This window comes from Aquarana catesbeiana, linkage group LG04 (assembly GCF_042186555.1).
Source record: "Aquarana catesbeiana isolate 2022-GZ linkage group LG04, ASM4218655v1, whole genome shotgun sequence".
Classification (NCBI taxonomy): domain Eukaryota; kingdom Metazoa; phylum Chordata; class Amphibia; order Anura; family Ranidae; genus Aquarana; species Aquarana catesbeiana.
In genome coordinates, this window is record NC_133327.1 from 491302517 (window position 1) to 491327443 (window position 24927).

At 48.0% G+C, this 24927-nt stretch overlaps 1 protein-coding gene across 4 annotated transcripts in view; it reads right to left on the minus strand.

The window, feature by feature from the left end:
• Positions 1 to 24927, minus strand: part of ARHGEF33 (Rho guanine nucleotide exchange factor 33) — a 583069-nt gene that overhangs the window by 118246 nt on the left and 439896 nt on the right. For all 4 annotated transcript variants that reach the window (XM_073627670.1, XM_073627671.1, XM_073627672.1 and 1 more), the window contains 2 exons: positions 23741 to 23870; positions 4905 to 5037 (listed from right to left, as the gene is read on the minus strand). In XM_073627670.1, the coding sequence (XP_073483771.1) occupies positions 4905 to 5037; positions 23741 to 23870 (263 nt within the window). The remainder of the gene's footprint in view (positions 1 to 4904; positions 5038 to 23740; positions 23871 to 24927) is intronic.

Below are 24927 nucleotides of genomic sequence, written 5' to 3' on the forward strand. Positions count from 1 at the left end.
CAGCAGGGGAAAAAATTCCTTCCTGATCCCAGAGAGGCAATTGGATTTTCCCTGGATCAACTTTACCGATAAATGTTAGTACCCAGTTATATTATGTAAATTTAGGAAAGAATCCAGGCTTTTCTTAAAGCAATCTACTGAGCTGGCCAGAACCACCTCTGGAGGGATCCTATTCCACATTTTCACAGCTCTTATGCAGCGCACACACGGTCGGACTTTTCAACCAGACTTGTCTGACGGACACCGACGGACCAAATCCGGCAGACAATCCGATCTTGTGTGGGCTTCACCGGATCTTCAGCGGACTTTTCCAGTCGCAAATCTGACGGACTTTAGATTTGGAACATGCTTCAAATCTTTACGTCGTAACTCCACCGGACCCAGAAATCCGCTCGTCTGTATGCTAGTCCGACGGACAAAAAACGACGCTAGGGCAGCTATTGGCTACTGGCTATCAACTTCCTTATTTTAGGTGTACGTCATCACGTACAAATCTGTTAGATTTTGGTGTGATCATGTGTAGGCAAGTCCGTTCGTTAAAAAGTCAGTCGGAAGTCCGTCGAAAGTCCACTGGAAAGTCTGTCGGCCTTACTGTTAAGAAACCTTTCCCTATTTGGAGATTAAATCTCTTTTCCTCTAGGCGTAAAGAGTGCCCCCTTGTCCTTTGTGTTGACTGTAAAGGGAATAACTCAACACCAAGTTCGCTATATGGACCCCTTATATATTTGTACATGTTGAGCATATCCCCCCTTATCTCAGTTCCTCCAATCTTTCCTCATAGCTGAGCTCCTCCATGCCTCCTATCAGTTTGGTTGCCCTTCTCTGCACTTTCTCCAGTTCCCCGATATCCCGATATACTTTTTGAGAACTGGTGCCCAAAACTGAACTGCATATTCCAGATGAGGTCTTACTAATGATTTGTACAGGGGCAAAATTCTCTCTCTCTCTCTCTCTCTCTCTCTCTCTCCCCCTCTCTCTCTCTCTCTCTCTCTCTCTCTGGAGTCCATATCTCTTAATACAAATAAGGACTTTGCTCGCTTTGGAAACCGCAGCTTGACATCTCCACTATAGAGTCCCCAGTTGTACTCCCCTTAGTATGCATGATGCATGCATATTTTTAGCCCCCAAGTGCATAACTTTACATTTATCTACATTAAACCTCATCTGCCGAATAGTTGCCCAATTAGACAGTGCATTGAGGTTGGCTTGTAAATTGGAGACATCCTGTAAGGACGTTTTTCCACTGCATAGCTTAGTGTCATCTGCAAAGACTGAAATGGTACTTTTAATCCTAGACCCTATATCATTTATAAAGATATTAAAAAGTAAGGGTCCCAACACTGAACATTGGGGTACACCACTGATAACCTTAGACCATTCAGAGTAAGAATCATTAACCACTGCTCTCTGAATTCTGTCTTTTAGCCAGTTTTCTATCCATTTACACACTGATATTTCCAAGCCTGTAGACTTTCCCTTACACATTAGCCGTAAGTGGGGAACTATATCTTATGATTTTGCAAAATCCAAGTATACCACGTCCACAGCCACCCCTCTGTCCAAGGTTTTACTTAACTCCTCATAAAAAGAAATCAGATTTGTTTGACAACTTCTGTCTTTCATGAATCCATGCTGTCTGTAAAATTTTTTTTTCCAGCAAGAACTCATCTATGTGGTCTCCAGTATCTTCCCGACTATAGAAGTTAAACTAACAGGTCTATAGTTACTTGGTAAAGACTTTGTTCCCTTTTTAAATATAGGCCACACATTGGCCCTATGCCAATCCAGTGGTACTATTCCTGTCATTAATGAGTCCCTAAAAATGAGATACAATGGCTTTGAAATGACAGAGCTCAATTCTTTTATAATCCGTGGGTGGATACCATCTGGTCCAGGTGCTTTATGCACCTTTATTCTTTCTAAATATTTCTGGACCATATCACTTTTGAGCCATTGTGGATCATTTGGGACTGTGTCACTACCACCCCCATTCTGGACATGAGCTCCCCCATGCTCATTTGTATACACAGATAGTGGGATATTGGTAAAGCCCGCTATCGGCTGATGTCACGCAGCTGGTCCAGACTCTGGAAAGATCCTGACTTTGTGTAAGTTCACCTTTACAGAAAAATCTGTACGGTGAACTTACACAGGTCCCCCTCCTCCCCCCCGGTCCCGCTGACCTGCACCGCAGCAATCTCCGGTTCTAAGCCCTGGTATATCCATGCCAGGAGTCCAGGGCTTAGAAACCCTCTCTGCAGCCACGCGTCTTCTCCAGATTCTCCATAGCTGACAGGACAGGCTATGCACCTGCTGATTGGTCGGTGCCACCCATGTGACGGGGCTGACCAATTAGAATGCTCCAAAACGTTAGAAGCAGCGGGGAACAGATGCAGCATGGACCGATTCTGCATCCACATAGGTGAATATAATTTTTTAAAAAATAACCCAATACTTCTCATTTAAATAAATAGCACTCATATATATTATTTAAAAAAAAAGGATACAATATTCTTTCTCTGTGTACTTGTATATGATTGCGATAAACAATGGGTTTCCTGTTCAATAACTCCAAGATTCTGAGTTTCCCCATATAAAACAGTGGGCTCATGAAGCATTAAAGTGGTACTCCAAGCAGATATAAAATACACAATGCAGTCCTTTATTCATACATACACGATTAAATGTATTTTTTGCGATGTGAGCAGTTTATGCACCTGAATTTGACTGGGTTTTAACCTCTTGTAGTCCCATGTATCGCAGAGCTCGGACTGGAGAAGGGAGACACAGCACAAATAACAAGTGAATTGTGCTGCAGTGAATAGGAAGAAGGGGCAGAGTGAAAGAGAGATGAGCTCATAACTCTACCGCTTCTCCTTTCACTGTTCAGTCACAGTGTAGGGGAAGGACAAGATATGTGTTACTTAACCCCAAAAACACAAATGTATTATTTTGCAGTTTACTAGTTCTTAGATGTGGTGGCTGCATTAGTTTCCTTTTTTAGGCTTTATTTCTTTCATTTTCACCTGGTGATCCTGCCAGTAAGTCTGTTATTTTTCAATTCCCCTTAAATGACCAAGCTGTCCAGCAAAATGGCAGTTGAAAGATTGAGACAAAACATTTAACACTGACAGGGTTGCATAGAAGGGTCGGCTTTTATTCAGTTCCTTTTTCCGAAAGTAAAAAAAAACTGTAATGCCCATGGATTTTGTTGTCAGAATGTCCGATCAATGTCCGATCGTGTGTATAGGGCATTACTGCTTAAAAGGTGCTAGAATGCTGTGACAATGCAAAACTAAAGGTGCTGCTCTAGACATACATAGTCCAGTGACTACTACTGTGTGGGTGCATGTGGAAGACAGAGCTCAAAAAGGCTCTATGCAACTATGGGTGAAAACAGCCAACCACCACACACCAGCTCAGCCCGTGTCTATAGTAATAAAAAGCTTCAGCCCCACTCCATCCAGGCCACATCCCCAACATGTTTCACACCATCCACCGGGTTAGTCATAGAGGTCACCCATGGAGGACCTCCATGACTAAGCCTTGTGGGCTGGGTGAAACACATTGTGGCATGGCCTAGATGGAACCTGGCTGAAGCCGTTTATTATAGACACAGGGTGAGCTGGTGTTCAGCAGTTGGTCATTTTCACTCTAAAATGCTGGAGTTCAGTTTTATTTGTTAGTTAAGTCCATCTAAATCTGATAGTTCATCTAACACTACCCTCACCCCAGATTGACAATGCTGCTGTCCAAAAGTGTCTGTTGTTGCTCCATCCAGAGTAGAGACACCCTAGAACAGGAAGTATGTTACTGGCTGCATCACCAGGTGAAAATAAAGGGGAAAAAAGACAAAAAATAAAACAAATGCAGCCACCATGTTAAAGGATTGGTAAGCTGCAATACAATTTTTTTGTTTTTGAGTTTAATACCACTTTAAATGCAGAACAGTAAAATCAAGTCTTCTGCCAGGCAAGGATGTGCTGTGGGGTAGACCTGTGTGAATCTCCGGACTGTATGCATGCAATCCTATAGATGCTCGATTTGAATGAGCTCCGGAGAATTTGGAGGCCATGTCAACACCATAAACTCATTGTTGTGTTCCTCACCCCATTCTGGATCAATTTTTGCAGTGTGTCAGGGTGTATTCTCCTGTTTAAAAGAGGCCACTGCCATCAGGGAATACCGTTTCCATGAAGGGGTGTACTTGGTCAGAAGCAATGTTTAGGTAGGTAGTACATCTCAAGTAACATCCACATGAATGGAATGGCAGGACATAAGGTTTCCCAGCAGAACATTGCTAAAAGCTTCACACTGCCTCTGCCAGCTTGCCTTCTTCTCATACGGCATCCTGGTAATATCTCCTCCCCAGGTAAGTGACAAACATGTACCTGGCCATCCACATGATGTAAAAGAAAATGTGATTCATCAGACCAGACCACCTTCTTCCATTGCCCCATGGTCCAGCTCTGATGCTCACATGCTTATTGTAGGTGGTTTTGGCTGTTAACACAAGTCAGCATGGGCACTCTTGACTGGACTGTGGTTTACGTAGCCCCATACACAACAAACTGCAATGCCAATTTTTTCTGCTTTCAACACATCAATCTCAGGGACAACATGTTTACTTGCTACTTAATTTATCCCACCTTTTTAGATGCCATTTTAACAAGATAATCAATATTCACTTAACCTGGCAGTGGTCATAAAGTTATGGCTGATTGGTGTATAGTTATGTTCTTTTTTTTTTTTTTTTTTTTTTAACAATAACCTCCATTCAGTTTATGCAATATGACCCATGGCACTAGAACTACTGTTTTAATGCGTTTAAACTTGTAAAGCTTATTGGTAATGATGTCATAACATTACTAAAAGAGCTGATAAGCTACATATACAAAGTGTACCTCATCATTTGTTAATTTCAGAAATATATCTCCCAGGATTCCTTGTCGGGACCATTTGACCACTCTTTCTTGTAGTACATGGAGCAGGTCCAGGTGATGCTGGATCAAATATCGCAAGGAACTGGGAAAGAAACTGAGAAAATGAACAAAAAGTGACCCTTGAAGATGTGTTCAGCCTGAAAAGTAACAGTACTATGATTAATGTTCTCTTGACAATGTCAAATGAATAATGTACTGGTATTTTAAACATACCTTACTCAAAATCTTATATTTAGGTTATATGCTGTATCAGTATTATGGCAGTAGATACATCATCAATTATCCAACATACTGGTATTAAAATTAAGAGAATGCTCAACTCCCCCTGTTAGGCTGTCTAGTGAAATAAGTACATCATACTTCCACAAAAATATACATTTTTATGTTAATATACTGTATACCCCAAAGCATTCCATTTCCATTAGGGATGGGAGTTCGTTATAAAGACTTGCTCACACACAGGCCATATGCTGTGTCTTCTAAATGCATTTTTCCTAAATTATAATTGTAGTTTTTTTTGCATGTATCTGATGTATAAATATCCTTATTCAATAAAACGGAAAATTGTATACTCGCCTTTCTGTAATTTTCCTTCCCTGGTGCATCTTCATGGCAGCATACAATGAGTTGTGGCTCCACCCCCGCAACATGATACTGGTTAACTATAAATCAAAGACAGACCTGGCTTGCAGCATTCTCTGTAACTCTCACCATTTGAGTGAGAATCTGTATGCTACCATGAAGATGTACCAGGAAAGGCAAATCATGGAAAAGTGAGTATACAATTTTCCATTTTCCTGGCGCTTTATAGCAGCATACAATGGGAATTACCTCGCCACACAGGAGGGAGTAAGAACAAATTTGTAATGATACACCAGTGTGTATAGTAGCTTAAGTATGCTCCTGCACAACAAATTTTCCAAATGTTACTGTCGTGAGCTGAGCCGGGTTCACCCAATGAGGCGTAATGAAGGTATTCCGGGAGGACCATATAGCCTCAGGAGACACTTAGCACTGTGCTGTCCATGGAGTTGGAACTACCCTGGTGGAATATGCTCTTAAGTCTTCCAGAACAGGAACGTCTTGTGAAGAGTAGGCTCTTATATTTGTCTTAACAATCTGGGAGGTAATTGTACATGTTGATGCTGACTTTTTTTTTTTCTAGGAACAAAGGTGAACAGAATCCTCATCTCCTCTGGGCACTTGGAACCTTCACGATCGCAAATTTTTTAATTAATTTGGCTACAAACTGGACCAGAAGTTTTTGCTTTTCGATCGAATCCAGTTTATGGCTGGCTGGAAGCAATCACAGGGTAGACACCCCTTAAACTTCCACCAATGTCACACTGATATAGCCATTATGCCCCACTGATCCTGAATATTTTCCATCCAGGTGTGCGTGCAAAGCTTCAATCTGGCTCCCACAGGCACCTCCTGGATGAGTGCATCCTTAAAAGGACTTCTACTGTTCTCCCAAGACAGGTGCCTTAGATTTTTAAGGCTTCAACAATGAAAATTGGGATTTCTCTCCAGTTCCCTTTGTAATCTTTTTTCCAGAGTGTAGGATTTTGCCTCCTCGTATCTACCTGGGAGTTGCCGCCTGTATGCTGGACCTTTCTGGTTCTTCTGCGTTTTGTCAGATATCAGCCCTGACCTGCCACTGGTAACTCTTGAGATGGCTATATCCAGTCTACTCCCAAACAGATTGGAGCCATCATCTGGTATCTTGCACCAGTTTGATTTTGAGGTGGGATCTGCCAACCATGGCTTAAGTCATAATGCCCTTCGTGCTGTGACCGTGGAAAAAATAATTCTTGAAGAACATCAAATGATGTCTACTGACAAGTCTCCCACCAAATGCAGCCCTTACAAAACTGTTACCTTGTCTCCTTCCCCTCCCTCAGAAGGGCTTCTTTAATATTAAATGTCCAACTCGATATTGCTCTGCCCAACGCTGAAAATGTTATTGCTGGTCTGCAGACACCTGTAGATGCTACATACAGTAAGTGCACTTCAGAACTAAATCTAATTTTCGGACTAGAGCATTCTTGAATGTAACCGCAAGGTACTACATCCACCACCGGAGGTGACAGCAGCAGATGGTGACAGCAGGGGGCCTGTTGCCCCTTTAAAATCTTGGTCCCTCAACAAGCTCTCCAATTCGGACACCACCTGCTAGCTCTGGTTAAAGTACTGGGCAATTCTGCCGCAGACTGAGGAGTAGATGCTTTATGTATCGACTCTTTAGCTGATTCTTTAATCAAGGTTGCCACTTCCCTGACATCCTCTTCTTTGGCAGTTGCCGCTTCCTCCAAGCAAAATTCACATACTAGCTTGTCAGGCAAGACCTTTCCACTACAAATGCAGCAACCATTAGGGCTAGTAACCTGTAGTGTTTGTAGAGGGGAGCAATGATAATGAGTAGGGTTGTCCCGATACCGATACTAGAGCGAGTCCTCCGAGTACCTCCGAGCAGGTAGTACAGAATACAGGGCACAGCTGCATCATCGGATCCATCAGTGCCCATCCAGCCAGTGCCACTGCCAGCCATCAGTAGGTGCCAGCCATCAGTGTGTGCCACCTATCAGTGCGTGCCACCTATCAGTGCCCATCAGTACATGCCACCTATCAGTGCCCATCAGTGCGTGCCACCTATCAGTGCTCATCAGTGCTGCATAATCAGTGCCACCTATTAGTGCTCATCAGTCAGCGCCATCTAACAGTGCCAGCCATCAGTGTGTGCCACCTATCAGTGCCCATTAGTGTGTGCCATCTATCAGTGCCCAGGTAAGAATAGGGGGGCGGAGCCACAACCCCCTGTATGCTGCCATGATGCACCAGGAAAGTTTTCAGAGGACATATGCTAGTCACCAAAAGTAGACTTCCTGCAGTTGTTATTTTTCCTAAAACTGACTTACCATACCTTGTTCCTGTTTCCTACCATACCATTCCTTCCTCACTGTTAGAGAAAGGAATGGTATGGTAAAGAAGTAAAGCTTTGTTTCCTCATGTAATGCTCACCGACTAAAAACCAGTGAACTAGAGAACTGATGACAATTCCGCAGAATGATTACAGAGCAGCAGGGAATATGGAGGAGCCACAGATCCAAATTTATTTTTTTACTTCTTAATGCAATAGCCAAAAACAAGTAATCACAATTCATCTTGTAGCAGTCTGATTTTAGCAAAGTTGATTGTATCTTGTTCTGCACTTAAAGTGTTACTATACCTATGACCCGCATTCACTATAACTGCTCTCCCACAGTACACAGAACATAAAAATGCAATAGTTTTAGTAAAACTGATAAATACCTTTTCTCATCAGCAATTAGAGCAGTCTTGTGACTTGTATTACTGTCTGCTTAAAGCTTGTAGGAGGCGTTTTTATTTTCCCCTAACACTCTGTCTGGACATTGTTGATTGGCCCTGTGTTGATCACATACACTCTCCCAAGAAAAAAACTCTAGCGATACACAACAAACTGAGCATGTGCAGCTTGTCCCCTAATGCTCTGTTCTATAAGGAAATGGTCTGGAGTCAGTGAAAGAAGAGGAGTATCAGGTAGACAGGAACACACAGCCTTTTTACACAATGCAGAGGATTAACCCCTTAGGTTCCACTGTGAGTATAACAAGCATGCTTTACTGCATATACAGACTGATTTTAATGTTGTGGGTTTAGTAACACTTTAAGAATTAAACATTCTTTACTGAATAAGGCCACTACTTTCACTTTTTAGAACAGTGCATGTTGGTATTACCATTTCATTTGAGTGATTAATCTGAACAATATAATTCTCTTGGTTATTGTGGTGCTTTTATCACTGGTTTATGTTCTTGCAGGTGGATGTTAATCACATTAAGTGCAATAGTCCTAGCATATATTAATTGTCTTGGAAGTCATTTTAAAACTAATTTAGGGCTTGTTCACACGGGTGGCTGGGTGGCGTTAAAAGCAGGTGGCTGAGCCGCAGTGTTACACCCCCCTCAACTGCCCACCTAAGCAAAGCAACGCATCCACTCAGGACTGTACCCATGCTTCTGCTATAATGCTTTAATGAACTCAGACACGTAAATAAATCAGTTACGTCAGAGAAAGTTTAAGGGTCTTACTTGTATACTTGCTCCATGTTACTGACTCAAGGACAGACTGACTCTGTTGAAAGTTGTCCGAATAGTGTCTACGGGCATTGTGTGAAGAAGAGTGAGCACCGCTAGAGGATTAAGAGCTGCTAACACAAAGTCGACCAATCTCATAACACAATATATGCAACAGTGCAGCGCTCAGCCAAACAGTGTAAAATTAAGCAAACAAAATTTTAAAGTGACAGTTCAATAATACTGTAAATAGAAGACAGCCATTGATATAGTGATATCCACATCTAAATAATAAACTCATATATCATCCAATAGTGTAAAAGAAGGTGAAAACAAAGAGTGCAGCAATTTTATGTATTAAAATGTCCAGAAGCTGATGCAATATCCACAGATGGATCACTGTGATGTCCACTTCCAGACAGTAATCAAGAAAGTGCGCCTGTGCAAGAAAAATTAGCTTCCACGAATGTCTTAGTTCCGCCACTACTATGCACTCATCAGAACAATCAATAAAATCAGCTTGTTATGGTTTTGCCATCACACAAAGCAGTGGCAGCTGGTGGGTTCTTCTTTTGGGGGGGCAAGCAAACAACACCCCCCCGGCGGCGTGGCACAGCACTGAAACGGCACCCCCCCATCACGGATGGTCTGGCACTTACCCGCTCGTGTGGCAGGGCTGTGGTGTCCTTTCCTCCGCTGTGTGTCTCCTATTCCGCCAAAGCGCTAGGCATCCAATAGGATCGCCTGACGCTTTGGCCAGTTGGGAAACAGGTCTCACAGACCTGCCCCCTGATTGGTGGGGAGGAACTTTAGTGTGATAATAGCGAAAATTACTTTGCTGTGGTCACACAACTTGGTGGGCTCAGAGCGCAATGCTCTGCGCTCCGAGGCCACCCTTTTTGAAGCCTATTAGAGCCTCTGACTCTAATCAGGTGCTTCAAAAAAACACCCACCCCCATTGGAATCCATGGTCTGGCACCACTGATATGTAGATCAGGGGGCCGGAGGCATGTATAGGGGAGGCGGCACCCGTACACCCTCTATGGACGGGCTGCCACTGACACAAGGCCTCCGCCTTGATCCCCACACTGAGTTCACCTGTACCAATCAGGTATGGCTGAGTAACTCTTCTTGGGTGGAAAAGAGCTCACCACAAAGAGTATGATAATGTAGTATTTATTTATTAATTGATAAAACAGACAGCATATAAAATCCATGTGGAATCAAAGTAAAACAGAGCGTCTTAACATACCAATGTAGCAGTACCTCTGTAGGGGCTGCTGGTAGTTGTAGTCCGTCTGTCACTCTGCCCAGCCAGGCATGCTTTCCTCAGTCACTCTCAGACAGAAAACAGTCCATGCACTTTGTTTTTTGTATTTTTATTAAGGGGATTCAACTTGGATGGGGATAGGGTAGTTTTGAGATGCCTAGTTGATTGCAGAAAATGTTATGGACTAAGGAACTATATACACCTCCTGTATAAACAACTTCCTCCAGCACAAACTTGACTCTTGATCTCACTCTCCAGAACTTTACTTGACTCTTAAACTCAGTCTCCAGGACCAGCTAGCACTAATATGCAGACCTTACCCTGACTCAGTCAGGCCCAAAGCAAATGCCCTTTGTAGACAGGGACATCAGGCCCCTATAGTGTAGCAAAAATATAGGTAGTTCCAATGCTAGCTGTCCACATGGCTACTGCTTCCAGTACCACCTCTTCAGGCCTTGCCAGCCCTCCTGGCTACAGCTGCCTCTCTCCACTGCCCGTGCCACCACAATCCACTCCATTGGCTCTACACCCATCCCAGACTGCAATCTCCCAGTCCTCTCAGGCGTTGCTCCCCAGTCCTTCCAGACTGTGTGTCATTCACCTGCCTTCTTGGCTGCAACATGTTGTTCCTGCATGGAGACTTTTCCTGGCAGTGCTCTCCTGCTGTCCTTTCCTTGCTTCTGTGCCACCTGTCCAGGACACCTCCGTGTGTCTTGAGAAGGACCCTGTCCACAACTGAGCCCCAGGCCCAAGGTCACCGCCCAGACTGGGGAGCTCCCTCCAGGCCACGACAGCCTAGCACTCCATCTTCAGCTTCCACCCTGAACAACTCCTCCCCAGCTTGGCTGATCCTGAGTATTTAAGGAGGCCTGCCCCCTTCCAATCCAGGTGGGGGGATTGGTTAGGGCTCCTCAGAATACTCCAGGCAGCTCCACCTCTTCTCTCTTCTCCGTTTTCATAAAATTCCAGCATGTTCTGTTAAGAAATGGGAGGTCTCAGTGATACTGGCTGTGAGTCACCTGCTCTGCCTGAGTCACTCAACCCTGAACCAGAAGAAAAACACACAGGCTTGGCTGCCAGCCAAGCCTGACAATTTGCCTATCCTACACAAAAATCCTATTCTCACATCTAGCAACCTAGAGGGTGCTACACTAAGATGGCTGCCGATCCAGAACCCAGATATGGCGGTTAGTGGCCAGCATGTAAAGCTCCTCCCTACGCACTTTGTGGAAGCATTTTAAGTTGCTTTTTCTTGCACAGATGCACTTTTTGGATTACTGTCTAGAAGTGGATATCACAGTGATCCATATGTGGATATTGCATCAGCTTCTGGATATTTAATACATAAAAATTGCTGCACTCTTTTTTTTCACATTGTTTTACTTATATGAACACTATTAGATGATATATGAATTTATTAATTTGATGTGGATATCACTATATGAATTGCTTTGAGTATTATTGTATTATACATGAATTGCTGTCATCTATGTATTTTTGCACTGTCACTTTAAAACTTTGTTTGCTTAATTTTACACTGTTTGGCTGAGTGCTGCACTATTGCATATATTGAGCTACAAGCATTGCTCAGATATTCTGACAGCCAGTGCTCACGGCTGTCAGAATACAAAGGAATAGGCAGGGGGTATATTTCTTTTGTTCCGCCAATGGACGGAACAAAATAAACCTGTTAGTGCATGGCCAGTTTTAAGGCCATGTTAAGGTTAGGGGTAGGTCAAGAGAGCTTGGAATATGTTTTAGGAACACTTGGAATTATTGGTTTACAGTTAGCAATTAAAGCAGAAGTCCAGCCTGAGCTCGTTTGGCTGGGCTTCTCCTATGGGTCACAGGAGTGCAATTCGTTTTGCACTCCTGTGACCCGTTTTCAGCAGAGAGCGGACTAGGTCACCAATGTCTGTCCAGGTAACGCGTCATCCTGACAATGGGAGTCTGGATCTGCCAGGTGCCTGGACTGATGGCTGTCTTAGCCTCTCAGCGAGCTTCTGAGACGGCTGCTCCCTGCCCCTTCACATCGGACCGATGCTGCATTAATCTAGGTAAGTATGCCCCAGTTGAAGACCCATAGAGTTGAAACGCGTCGGGCCAGCATTCTTTTGCTTCCCACATTGCTTTTGTTCTTATATTTTTATCCAGTGATCACTTTTTTATCCTGCATTGAGTTGTATGATACTTTTTATTAAAACCGTTTTTGGTTGACCTGTACCATATGGAGCATTTTTTTAAATCTTATTCCACGTTCGGATCACAGTGAATCCCCTTGTTCTCCCTACGTTACCACCCTCCGTATCCATCCGGGTATTGGTTCCATTGCTACTTTGATGCATGGTCTGGAGACGCACGGTCGGAGCCACGAGACCACTACATCCAGGGCCGGATTTCCCACAAGGCCACCGAGGCCAGGCCTCGGGGCGGCAGTGGTACAGGGGCGGCGCCGCGGCCGCCCACAGGCTATTTTTTTTTTTTTTCGGAGTATGGAGCACGGCCGCAGCGGGGTGTGTTATCAGAAAGCCACTACGCTGTGGCATTCTGGGAGCTGTAGTCCAGACGAGCACCCTGTGATTGGCCGAACAGGGTCATGTGCGGGCGGCCGTCATGGGCACCTTTGATTGGCCCAGGGGAGCTGGTCACTGTGGAGGCGGGGCTGCTCTGTGGGTGATCTGCTGCAGGAATCCCGCCTCTCTGCCTGGCGTGCTGACTGTATGTCTTCTGAGGTCTCTCATCTACCCCCTCACAGACAGTCAGTGTACCCTCTCTCTATCAGCCCGTCCCTCTCTCTATGCCCCGCCCCTCTCGGTCAGCCCGTCCCTCTCTCTATGCCCCGCCCCTCTCGGTCAGCCCGTCCCTCTCTCTATGCCCCGCCCCTCTCAGTCAGCCCGTCCCTCTCTGTCAGTGCCCCCCTCTGTCAACCCCCCTCTATCAGCCCACCCTTCTGTCAGCCCCTCCTCTCTGTCAGTGCCCCCCCCTCTCAGTGCCCACCCCCTCTCTGTCAGTGCCCCCCCTCTCAGTGCCCACCCCCTCTCTGTCAGTGCCCCCCTCTCAGTGCCCACCCCCTCTCTGTCAGTGCCCCCCCTCTCAGTGTCCCCCCTCTCAGTGTCCCCCCTCTCAGTGCCCACCCCCTCTCTGTCAGTGCCCACCCCTCTCTGTCAGTGCCCACCCCTCTCTGTCAGTGCCCACCCCCTCTCTGTCAGTGCCCCCCCTCTCAGTGCCCACCCCCTCTCTGTCAGTGCCCTTCCCTGTCAGTGCCCTCCCCTCTCTGCCAGTGCCCCCCCTCTGTCAGTGCCCCCCCCCTCTGTCAGTGCCCCCCCCTCTCTGCCAGTGCCCCCCCTCTGTCAATGCCCCCCTCTCTGTCAGTGCCCCCCCCTCTGTCAGTGCCCTCCCCTCTGTCAGTGCCCCCCCTCTGTCAGTGCCCCCCCCTCTCTGCCAGTGCCCCCCCCTCTGTCAATGCCCCCCTCTCTCTGTCAGTGCCCCTCTCTCTGTCAGTGCCCCCCCTCTGTCAGTGCCCTCCCCTCTCTGTCAGTGCCCTCCCCTCTCTGTCAGTGCCCACCCCCTCTCTGTCAGTGCCCACCCCCTCTCGGTCAGTGCCCCCCTCTCTGTCAGTGCCCCCCTCTCTGTCAGTGCCCTTCCCTGTCAGTGCCCCCCTCTCTGTCAGTGCCCCCCCTCTCTGTCAGTGCCCCCCTCTCTGTCAGTGCCCCCGCTCTCTGTCAGTCCCCCCCTCTGTCAGTGCCCTCCCCTCTCTGTCAGTGCCCCCCTCTCTGTCAGTGCCCCCCTCTGTCAATGCCCTCCCCTCTCTGTCAGTGCCCCCCCTCTGTCAGTGCCCTCCCCTCTCTGTCAGTGCCCCCCTCTCTGTCAGTGCCCACCCCCTCTCTGTCAGTGCCCCCCCCTGTCAGTGCCCTCCCCTCTGTCAGTGCCCACCCCCTCTCTGTCAGTGCCCACCCCCTCTCGGTCAGTGCCCCCCCTCTCTGTCAGTGCCCCCCTCTCTGTCAGTGCCCTTCCCTGTCAGTACCCTCCTCTCTGTCAGTGCCCCCCTCTCTGTCAGTGCCCCCCCTCTCTGTCAGTGCCCCCCCTCTGTCAGTGCCCCCCTCTGTCAATGCCCCCCTCTCTCTGTCAGTGCCCCTCTCTGTCAGTGCCCACCCCCTCTCGGTCAGTGCCCCCCCCTCTGTCAGTGCCCCCCTCTCTGTCAGTGCCCACCCCCTCTCGGTCAGTGCCCCACCCTCTCTGTCAGTGCCCCCCTCTCTGTCAGTGCCCCCCTCTCTGTCAGTGCCCCCCCTCTCTGTCAGTGCCCCCCTCTCTGTCAGTGCCCCCCCTCTCTGTCAGTGCCCCCCTCTCTGTCAGTGCCCCCCTCTCTGTCAGTGCCCCCCCTCTCTGTCAGTGCCCTCCCCTCTCTGTCAGTGCCCCCCTCTCTGTCAGTGCCCTCCCCTCTCTGTCAATGCCCCCCCTCTCTGTCAGTGCCCTCCCCTCTCTGTCAGTGCCCCCCTCTCTGTTGTCAATGCCCCCCTCTCTGTCAGTGCCCTCCCCTCTCTGTCAGTGCCCTCCCCTCTTTGTCAGTGCCCCCCCTCTCTGTCAGAGCTCACCCCTCTGTCAGTGCCCCCCCCTCTGTCAGCCGCAGCAGAGTGCACCTTGCCAGCCAGCCAGCCACTGACCTACAGCAGGGATCCAGGCCAGCCTACCGCAGCAGTGTGCACCGTGCCAGCCACCCACCCACCCACTGACCCACAGCAGAAAACCAGCCAGCCACAACAGGAGCCACCCACGGTGACCCACCCACACCAGGGAGCCAGCCAGGCACAGCAGGGTGCTGACCAGCCACCCACTGGAACCAGCCACAGAGGACATGGGAGTCAGCCACCAACAGGAGCCAGCCACCAACAGCAGCCAGCCACAGAGGACACGGGAGCCAGCCAGCCACAAAGGACACAGGAGCCAGCCAGCCACCAACAGGAGCCAGCCACAAAGGACGCGGGAGCCAGCCAGCCACAGAGGACGCGGGAGCCAACCAGCCACAGAGGACGCGGAGCCAACCAGCCACAGAGGACGCGTGAGCCAACCAGCCACAGAGGACACGGAAGCCAGCCAGCCACAGAGGACGCGGGAGCCAGCCAGCCACAGAGGACGCGGGAGCCAGCCAGCCACAGAGGACGCGGGAGCCAACCAGCCACAGAGGACGCGGGAGCCAGCCAGCCACAGAGGACGCGGGAGCCAGCCAGCCACCAACAGGAGTCAGCCACAGAGGACGCGGGAGTCAGCAACATCTGCAGTACCCATAGTTAAGGTAAGAGGAGCGCTACACAGTGCCAATTTTATTTTTACTTTGTGAGAGGTTGGGGCAGGGGTGAGAGCCATGGCACAAGGAGGGTGTCCCATGAGGAACAGAGTGAATGAAGGTGTTCACTGTACACTCTGTTAGATAGAGGCCCCCTCCAGGTCCCATTATACTCCTTTTCAGTCTCTAATGGGACCTGGTGGGGACTCTTTCTAACAGATTCTATAATGGACACTGAATGGGCCTCTGTTAGAGAGACTCCCCTCCAGGTCCCATTAGACTCCTTTTGAAGTCTGTAATGATGGTCTGTGACGGGGGTTTGTGATGAGGCAGGGGGGATGTGACGTAAGGGGGGGGCTAAGGACACTGATGTAAAAGGGGGTTGTGATGTAAAAGGGGGTATGTGATGTAAAGGTGGGACTGAGGACACTGATGCAAAAGGGGGTCTGTGATGTGATGTGAAGGGGGGGACTGAAGACACTGATGTAAAAGGGGGTCTGTGATTTCTGCACTAGCAAAACACAGGTCTCTCCAAGGGCAATAGAAAACAATTGTTTTCTATGTGTCCTGTTCACACTGCAACAGCGCCACTGCATGCTGAGCAGTGTGGTGCAAAATGCATACTGTTTCTATGCACTGCAACTGAGCTGTGGTGCATAAAAATGAATGAAATGTATTTGCATAAAGAACTAGTTACGATCATCTTTGGGTCAAGAAAGACTGAACAGTTTAGCTTTACTTGCCATTGAGTCAGAACTTTTAAATACTTTGTCCTACGAAGATATTATCGATGAGTTTGCCAAAAAAAGTTAGAACTAAAAAATTGTAGGGAGTTTCTTACTACTATAATCTTTAAAAGGCATTTTCTGCATTACAGAGTATTTTCAGTCTGTACAATTAAAGCCAGTTATTTTCAGTGTTCTCGTGTGTGGAGATATGTTTTTAATTGATCTATTGTAGCAGTCATCGATAAAGGACCAGAATGGTGGTGTGTGTGTGTGTGTGGGGGGGGGGGGGGGGGCATTGAAGGACCCGGCCTTGGGGCGGCAAAGGGAGTAAATCCGGGCCTGACTACATCCAGTGTGAACATCAGGCTGTCGGCTCCATCGCTGTTCTGACGTATGGTACAGAAACGCATGGCTTGGAGTCGCAGGATCACTACTTCTAGTGCGAACACCAGGAACCGAGGTATCGTGAGCTCGTTTGACCCACTGCTGTACGGTATGTGTGTCCCCCGCATCCGGTAAGAGTATCCAACCTTTCATTTGAACACCTTTCAAGTGTACTTTGGCATTCAATCGCTTGATCTGGATTTATGTCAAAAATTCCATCTGGAAGTTGCTCCTCTTCATTGCACTTGTTTTTGCTTGTACACTTATGTTCATTATCTGTCACATATATTTTGTAACAATAGTATTTTATGTATTTTGCACTTATTGTGCAAAAGTGTTTATCTTTTGTTTTGATGTTTATATTTGAACATATTATTTATATATTATAGTGTATTCATTATTTTTCTTTTCACTTGTCATTAGTGATATTTTCCACTAGTCCTTGAGCTGTGTTCCAGTACAAATTCATGTGACATAGTTGGCCTATATTTTATTATATTTTCACCACGTGTAGGTGAGTTTTAGATGTTTCTACATGTAGCGCCCTGCTCCTGTTGATCAGGCGCTTATATGTAAATTTAGTGGGTTATCTGTTAATACATGGTACAGATTTAATCTATGGCTAAATTAGCCTCTGTTCCAGCATTGGCTGTGTTGTGTGCAGTTTCTCACTGTCGCCTGTAGGTGTCGTTGTCACCACAGGCCAGTGTTGAAAAGCAACAGGCTGAAGTGTATTGAGTGCTCTTCTTTCTCCACTGCTATGCATTCTGGGAAAGAGTACTTAAGGGGCAGACGCCATTTTTGGTTCTCTTTTACCTGCTGGCAGGGCCGGACTGGCCAACCGGGATACCGGGAAATCCCCCGGTGGGCCGGTGGTCTGGCTACCCCTGCGGCCGCCGGCCGCTGTGAGGGCAGCGGCGCCTGAAAGAAAAATGGCTGCGGGGGCCGGGCCGACGTGCAACTGTGCAGGCGCCAGCGCTGTTCCGAGGTTGGCCGTGCTCGGGAAAACCCGTACACGCTTGGCAATTTTCGGAAGTGCGGGCGCATGCGCAGTGACACGATGGCGCCGAGCGGCGCCATTTTTAAAGGTAAAGCGGTTGCAGCGCTCAGTGTCTGGCGTCTGGTGGCCTGTGCCTCTTCCTGCGTCCCCCCACAGCCTCTGACCTCCTGCCCGCCCCCCCCTGCAGCCTCTGATCACCTGTCCCCCCCCTGCAGCCTCTGATCACCTGTCCCCCCCCCTGCAGCCTCTGATCACCTGTCCCCCCCCCCCTGCAGCCTCTGACCACCTGTCCCCCCCCTGCAGCCTCTGACCACCTGTCCCCCCCCCCTGCAGCCTCTGACCACCTGTCCCCCCCCTGCAGCCTCTGACCACCTGTCCCTCCCCCCTGCAGCCTCTGACCACCTGTCCCCCCCCTGCAGCCTCTGACCTCATTGTCCCCCCCAGCCTCTGACCTCCTGTCCCCCCCTGCAGCCTCTGACCTCATTGTCCCCCCCAGCCTCTGACCTCCTGTCCCCCCCCGCAAGCCTCTGACCTCCTGCCCCCCCCTGCAGCCTCTGACCACCTGTCCCCCCCGGCAGCCTCTGACCACCTGTCTCCCCCCTGCAGCCTCTGACCTCCTGTCCCCCCCCCTGCAGCCTCTGACCTCCTGTCCCCCCCTGCAGCCTCTGACCTCCTGCCCCCCCCGCAGCCTCTGACCTCCTGCCCCCCCCTGCAGCCTCTGACCTCCTGCCCCCCCCTGCAGCCTCTGACCACCTGTCCCCCCCTGCAGCCTCTGACCACCTGTCCCCCCCTGCAGCCTCTGACCACCTGTCCCCCCTGCAGCCTCTGACCTCTTCTCGTCCCCTCCTCAGCCTCTGACCTCTTCTAGTCCCCTCCTCAGCCTCTGACCTCTTCTCGTCCCCTCCTCAGCCTCTGACCTCTTCTCGTCCCCTCCTCAGCCTCTGACCTCTTCTCGTCCCCTCCTCAGCCTCTGACCTCTTCTCGTCCCCTCCTCAGCCTCTGACCTCTTCTCGTCCCCTCCGCAGCCTCTGACCTCTCCTGTGGTCCCCTCCGCAGCCTCTGACCTCCGCTGCATCATCCGCAGTCTCTGACCTCCTGTCCCCCCTGCAGCCTCTGACCTCCTGTCCCCCCTGCAGCCTCTGACCTCCTGTCCCCCCTGCAGCCTCTGACCTCCTGTCCCCCCTGCAGCCTCTGACCTCCTGTCCCCCCTGCAGCCTCTGACCACCTGTCCCCCCTGCAGCCTCTGACCACCTGTCCCCCCTGCAGCCTCTGACCTCCTGGTCACACCCCCCTGCAGCCTCTGACCTCCTGTCATCCCCTCCTCATCCTCTGACCTCTTCTCGTCCCCTCCTCAGCCTCTGACCTCCTGTCGTCCCCTCCTCAGCCTCTGACCTCCTGTCGTCCCCTCCTCAGCCTCTGACTTCCTGTCGTCCCCTCCTCAGCCTCTGACCTCCTGTCGTCCCCTCCTCAGCCTCTGACCTCCTGTCGTCCCCTCCTCAGCCTCTGACCTCCTGTCGTCCCCTCCTCAGCCTCTGACCTCTTCTGTGGTCCCCTCCGCAGCCTCTGACCACCCCTGCATCATCCGCAGCCTCTGACCTCCCCTGCATCATCCGCAGCCTCTGACCTCCCCTGCATCATCCGCAGCCTCTGACCTCCCCTGCATCATCCGCAGCCTCTGACCTCTCCTGCACCATCCGCAGCCTCTGACCTCTCCTGCACCATCCGCAGCCTCTGACCTCTCCTGTACCATCCGCAGCCTCTGACCTCTCCTGTACCATGCGCAGCCTCTGACCTCTCCTGTACCATGCGCAGCCTCTGACCTCTCCTGTACCATGCGCAGCCTCTGACCTCTCCTGTACCATGCGCAGCCTCTGACCTCTCCTGTACCATGCGCAGCCTCTGACCTCTCCTGTACCATGCGCAGCCTCTGACCTCTCCTGTACCATGCGCAGCCTCTGACCTCTCCTGTACCATGCGCAGCCTCTGACCTCTCCTGTACCATGCGCAGCCTCTGACCTCTCCTGTACCATCCGCAGCCTCTGACCATCTCCTGTCTTATATCACGTCTGCAGTCTGGAGTGGAGTCAACAGTGGGAGTGCCTCAGGGATGGGGGTCATGGGAGAAGTCTTACATGTATGGACTATGGAGAGGAAACTATGGGATAAAACCAGAGCCACCGAGCTGGAGCCGACTGACTGAGCCCTGTACGGTGCACCTGAGAGGAGGTCAGTGACAGCGCCGCCAGGCTTACCTGAGAGGGGGGGGGGTCAATACAATATTGTAAGGGGGCACTGATATATAGGTTTCCCCCTATATCAGTAAACCCCCGTACCTTAGTGTTTTCTTTCTGCAGAAGGTGGTCTCTGGTCACCAGAGTCCTCCCCACATTCCCAGAGTTCCCCTTTACATCATAGTCTGTAGGATTCCACCTTACAGTGCAAGGGGGAACTCTGATGTAAAGGGCAATTCTGCAGACCCTGATGTAAGTGAGAACTCTGATGTAAAGGGCAATTCTGCAGACCCTGATGTAAGTGAGAACTCTGATGTAAAGGGCAATGCTGCAGACCCTGATGTAAGTGAGAACTCTGATGTAAAGGGGAATGCAGTGGACTCTGATATAAGTGGGGTCTCTGGTCACCAGTGCCCCCCTTTTATATCAGAGTTCCTGCTTAGATCATGATCTGCAATGTTCCCCTTTATGTCAGAGTTCCCTTGCACTGTAAAGGGGAATCCTCCTGATGTATGGGGGGAACTCTGTGCTGGGTTATATTAATCTGACCTTCATGTAAGAGGATAAATATGGTGTTTGACTTTTGTTTAACTTAACACATTGCTAATAGCAGTTTATAGCTTAAATATTGATATTTGCACTGAAACCTGCCATTTATGGCACCTTTTTTTTGCAGTATCAGTAAAAAATGTGCCAGTAAATGCCATGATTTTGCCAGTAAAAAAATAAAAAATTGCTGCTGTTTGTAAATTTCATGTCTCTTTTATCTATAGATAATACACTCTTCAAATGTGCTTTAAAATGCATGGTTTTCCCTTTTGTGAACAAAAAAATAACGACGTTATGCAGTTGGGCTGGTATAAAAATGCTATGGGGCTGGTATGAAATTATTTCCAGGGCTGGTTTTTATTCCCAGTCCGGCCCTGCCTGCTGGCCCTCCTGGCCTAAAGGTATGTGATGGCTTCCTTTCAGTCTCGGAACCATGCTGGCCCGAGGCTACATTACTATAAGTGGGCCCAGAGGTCGTCTGGGGCCCACTGGTTTAGAGGTGGTCCTGTGTTGTCTGTCCTGCGGGAAGAAGCCAAGCAATTGAGAAGATCCAGGGGAGGACTCATCTTGGAGAGGACCGTGCGGAAGGCTGGTGTCTCAAGAGGGGCCTGGTGACTCAATTGGAGGATGCATCCTAACCTAACTTACCGTACAGTACTGCTGGGTCAGCTTAAAGGTTCTGGTACTGTGTTGCGATTCATCTAAGACCAATACGTCCTGTGGCAGAGGATCGTATAGCTATTTTGTTTCTTTAAAGTCTGTGGAAGAGACTTTTTGTTCGTGCTCCATTCCGGCTGCTAGGTCAGTGAGAGAGACCTATCCGGGTGGGCAAAGATCTTTGTACTGAAGGTATAATCGTCTCTAAAATCTTCAATCCCTCAATGATCTGAAAAAGTATTTGAATTTTCCTGCAACTCCCTTTCTACCTCTTCACTGCTACTTTTTTCAAGTTTTTCATTAAAGCATTGGAAAAAAATAGTAAAGTGACTGGGGCATACATTGTTGGATACAAAGCTCAACATGGACTCTAGGTTCCTGATGTGGTGAAACTACAGGTAAGGGGTGACGGCAACAATCCAATTTAAATCAGCAGCTCCTTCAGGGGTTCTTACTACATACATATCTAGTCACATCATTAAGTGCTGCACTGATTTTTGTGTTCATCCTTGTAGACTTTGTTTGAGTGCTAGCAGCTATTTTTTTCAGTTCACTATTTTTTGGTTTAGCGCAGTTTTTTCTCCTCTTTGCACAAAGTATGAAACTACAAAAAAACGGATTCCCATACTTCTCTTTTAAAATGGAAATCAGATGTAAAATGACTACATTTTTTAGCCAGCTTTAATTTAACTTACCGTATTTATCGGTGTATCACACGCACTTTTTTCCCCTTAAAATCAGGGGAAAATCGTGGGTGCATGTTATACGCCGATCCCCTGCGATCCCCCGCTGACTGAGCGGAGAGAGATCGCCGATTTGAAAATGGTGCCGCTGGCGCCGAAATACACAGAGCTGATCCTCGGCTCTTCTCGGCCACTTTCGGCTCCACTCGAGCGCCGCCCATATACAGATAGCCGAGTGTACTCGGCTAGGTTCGGCTAGCTCCGTTCACAGTCACGCCCACCCCGGGCGGGACTACGAGTGGAGCCGAAAGTGACTGAGAGCCGCCGAGAAGAGCCGAGGACCGGCTCTGTGTATTTCGGCACCGGCGGCGCCATTTTCAAACTGCAGTGACACTGACAAGTCACTGCAGTTTAACTGCAGCCTGGGCAAGGCTGCAAATGGACACAGAAAAGCTGAAGATCGGCACTGACAAAGCTGCAAGGCTGCAAATGGACACTGATAAGGCTGCAAATGACACCAAGGCTGCTGACTGCAAGGCTGCAAATGACTGCAAGGCTGCAAATGACACCAAGGATGCAAATGACACTGGACAAGCATGCAGATGGATGCTGTGCAAGGCTGCATTGATGGGCATTTAAATGTAAGTTTTTTTTCCTTAAAACATTTTTGTGTTATACGCCGATAAATACGGTAATTACAAAAGGTAAAATAGCTCCTTTTCTCTTAGAAGGGAAACTTTAAATAACTTACACAAATATAGCCTGTATACACATTGCAAGCTAGAAACTGAACTCTAGTCAGATATACTGTAAAGACACAGGTTAATGCAGCTCTGTAATCATTATTATATATTATTATTTTTCTGTGTGCTAACAAGAAGCATGATGATAGGAAGAGAAAGCAGAATGAGAGAGATGACTGTGCGGCTTCCCATTTTAAAGTCCAGTAACAGGATGGAGGATGGACCAGGACAATCTTCTGCAATGTGCTCCCTCTCTCCCTGTCCATCACACAGACAGGCACATAGCTGAGGCGTTTTGTAGGGTGGGCAAAGCCTGATGGGGATATGAGAGATGTGTTACCCATCAGATCCTCCTAACTATTGATTAACAGCGCACAGCAGTGGGTGGATCAATAGCCACTATTCAGTCCAATAACGGCTCTTGAGACTGCCCACTGCTGTGCGCTGTCAATAGTAAGGCTGACCTGATGGGGAACAATTCTCTCAGTTTTCCCCATCAGGCTCTGCCCTCTCAGTGACACAAATCATTTACTAATTAGTGCATTGCCATATTTGGATAATGGCCTCACCAGTATCCTCCATCCCTTTTTTTTAAATTTAGTTTTCATCTAAGGCATTAATTGCGAACCTTGGCACCCCAGATGTTTTTGAACTACATTTCCCATGATGCTCAACCATACCGCAGAGTACATGAACATCATGGGTAATGTAGTTCCAAAACATCTGTGGTGCCAAGGTTCGCCATCATTGGTCTAGGGGATATCCAGGTCGACAATTGACAGCTTCCCAGCACAGACATGCCCCACTGGCATACTTCTGGTCTTAAATACCTCCAGTTCTGTGAAATGGAGGTAATTCTTTATTAATGTGATGCTCCTGTAGCGCAGATTCTTAAACTCCCTGAACGCCCTGAATTTGTTGCCAGTGTTGGCAATGTCATCAAATTTGACACAAATGCTTGCCTGAATTAGGCACAAGTGGTTCTAAAGGGAACTACCACTAGAAAGGTGACATTCACACTTTATTGAATGCCCTAGGATGTTCCTCAAGCCAAAAGGAGATAACATTGTCTATACTCTGTCTAAGTCTAACCAATAGTATTTTGGCATTTACTACAGCAAACTACTATTTAAAAACCGTAATTATTTATTTTTTTTGTAGGGACATACAATACCTTCTCTCTTTAGCATTCCTCTTGATTTCAGACCCTTGTAAAGTCGCTCTGATCTTCAGAATATGAGATAAGTTCAATACATATTTACGTTCTGATTCCAGAAGGTCCTTGGCAGCACTTTGCCTCCTTGCTTTATGTCATAAACAAATTCAAAATAAATGACACTTTTACATAAATAAAACAAAATAAAAAATGCCTGTTGATATACAATAATACTCAATTTCAGACATGTATAACAGTTAAATACAGCTTATAGTTTAGGACACAGGAGGTCATAGAAGTAGTTTACCATTAAGCATATAATTCATGTAATTACAGAAACTCAAATAGAGCATATCAGACTGTGCAGTCTTTTGATAAAATAGGATATTTTTCTGATGCATAAAAGGAGATACCTGACAATTTTAGATACTTATTTTACAGATAGTTCATTATCAGTTTTTCATGTGGTTGTAAACGTCTGACATGAAAAATGAGCAAAGCATATGCTTCTAAAGTGTGTACTTGCCTCGATCCAAAGCACTGAGTGAAATTTCTGTCTGCAGTCTGGATTGTCTGCTGTTTACAAGAGTCAAATCTGACAGGCTGTGCTGGCTCCAAGAGATCGAGGGGGACAAGGGAGGGGAGCTCCAGCACACAGCAAGTGATTGACATCCTCAGCTGTGCATGTTTCCCTATGAGATTGTGTAGAGAGGGGTGTCACCTTTCCCTCCACACAGGTCTCAGATTACTCAGCTTCTCCTTTTTGAGCTGTGCAGTGTGTGACATCAGGTCCCTGCCCCCTGCCTTATGATGATCAGAAATGCTGTTGAAACTGTACATTTTGAACAGCTGTAGATAAGACATGGCTGCAGATGAACAGGTATAACTTATGTAGGAGGATTTGTTTCATCTCTGTGTATCACCTAAGGCTAGTCACTTCAGTGGGTATGTGTAAGGGTTTACAACCACTTTAAGAGACTAATCTCTTTTAAAGTCTTGAGCACATAGCTGATAGTTAGAACAAAAACTATAAGGCTGATTTACCAAGACAGTTGAGATTGTTCGCACTTAAATTGTGCGAAGATTCACTTCAATTATTGAATGTATGGAATTATTAAACATAGACAGATAATCTCTGTTTACCTACTTCATCTGCAAATGACTGTATTATTGAAGTTAATATTGACAATTTATTGTGTGAACAT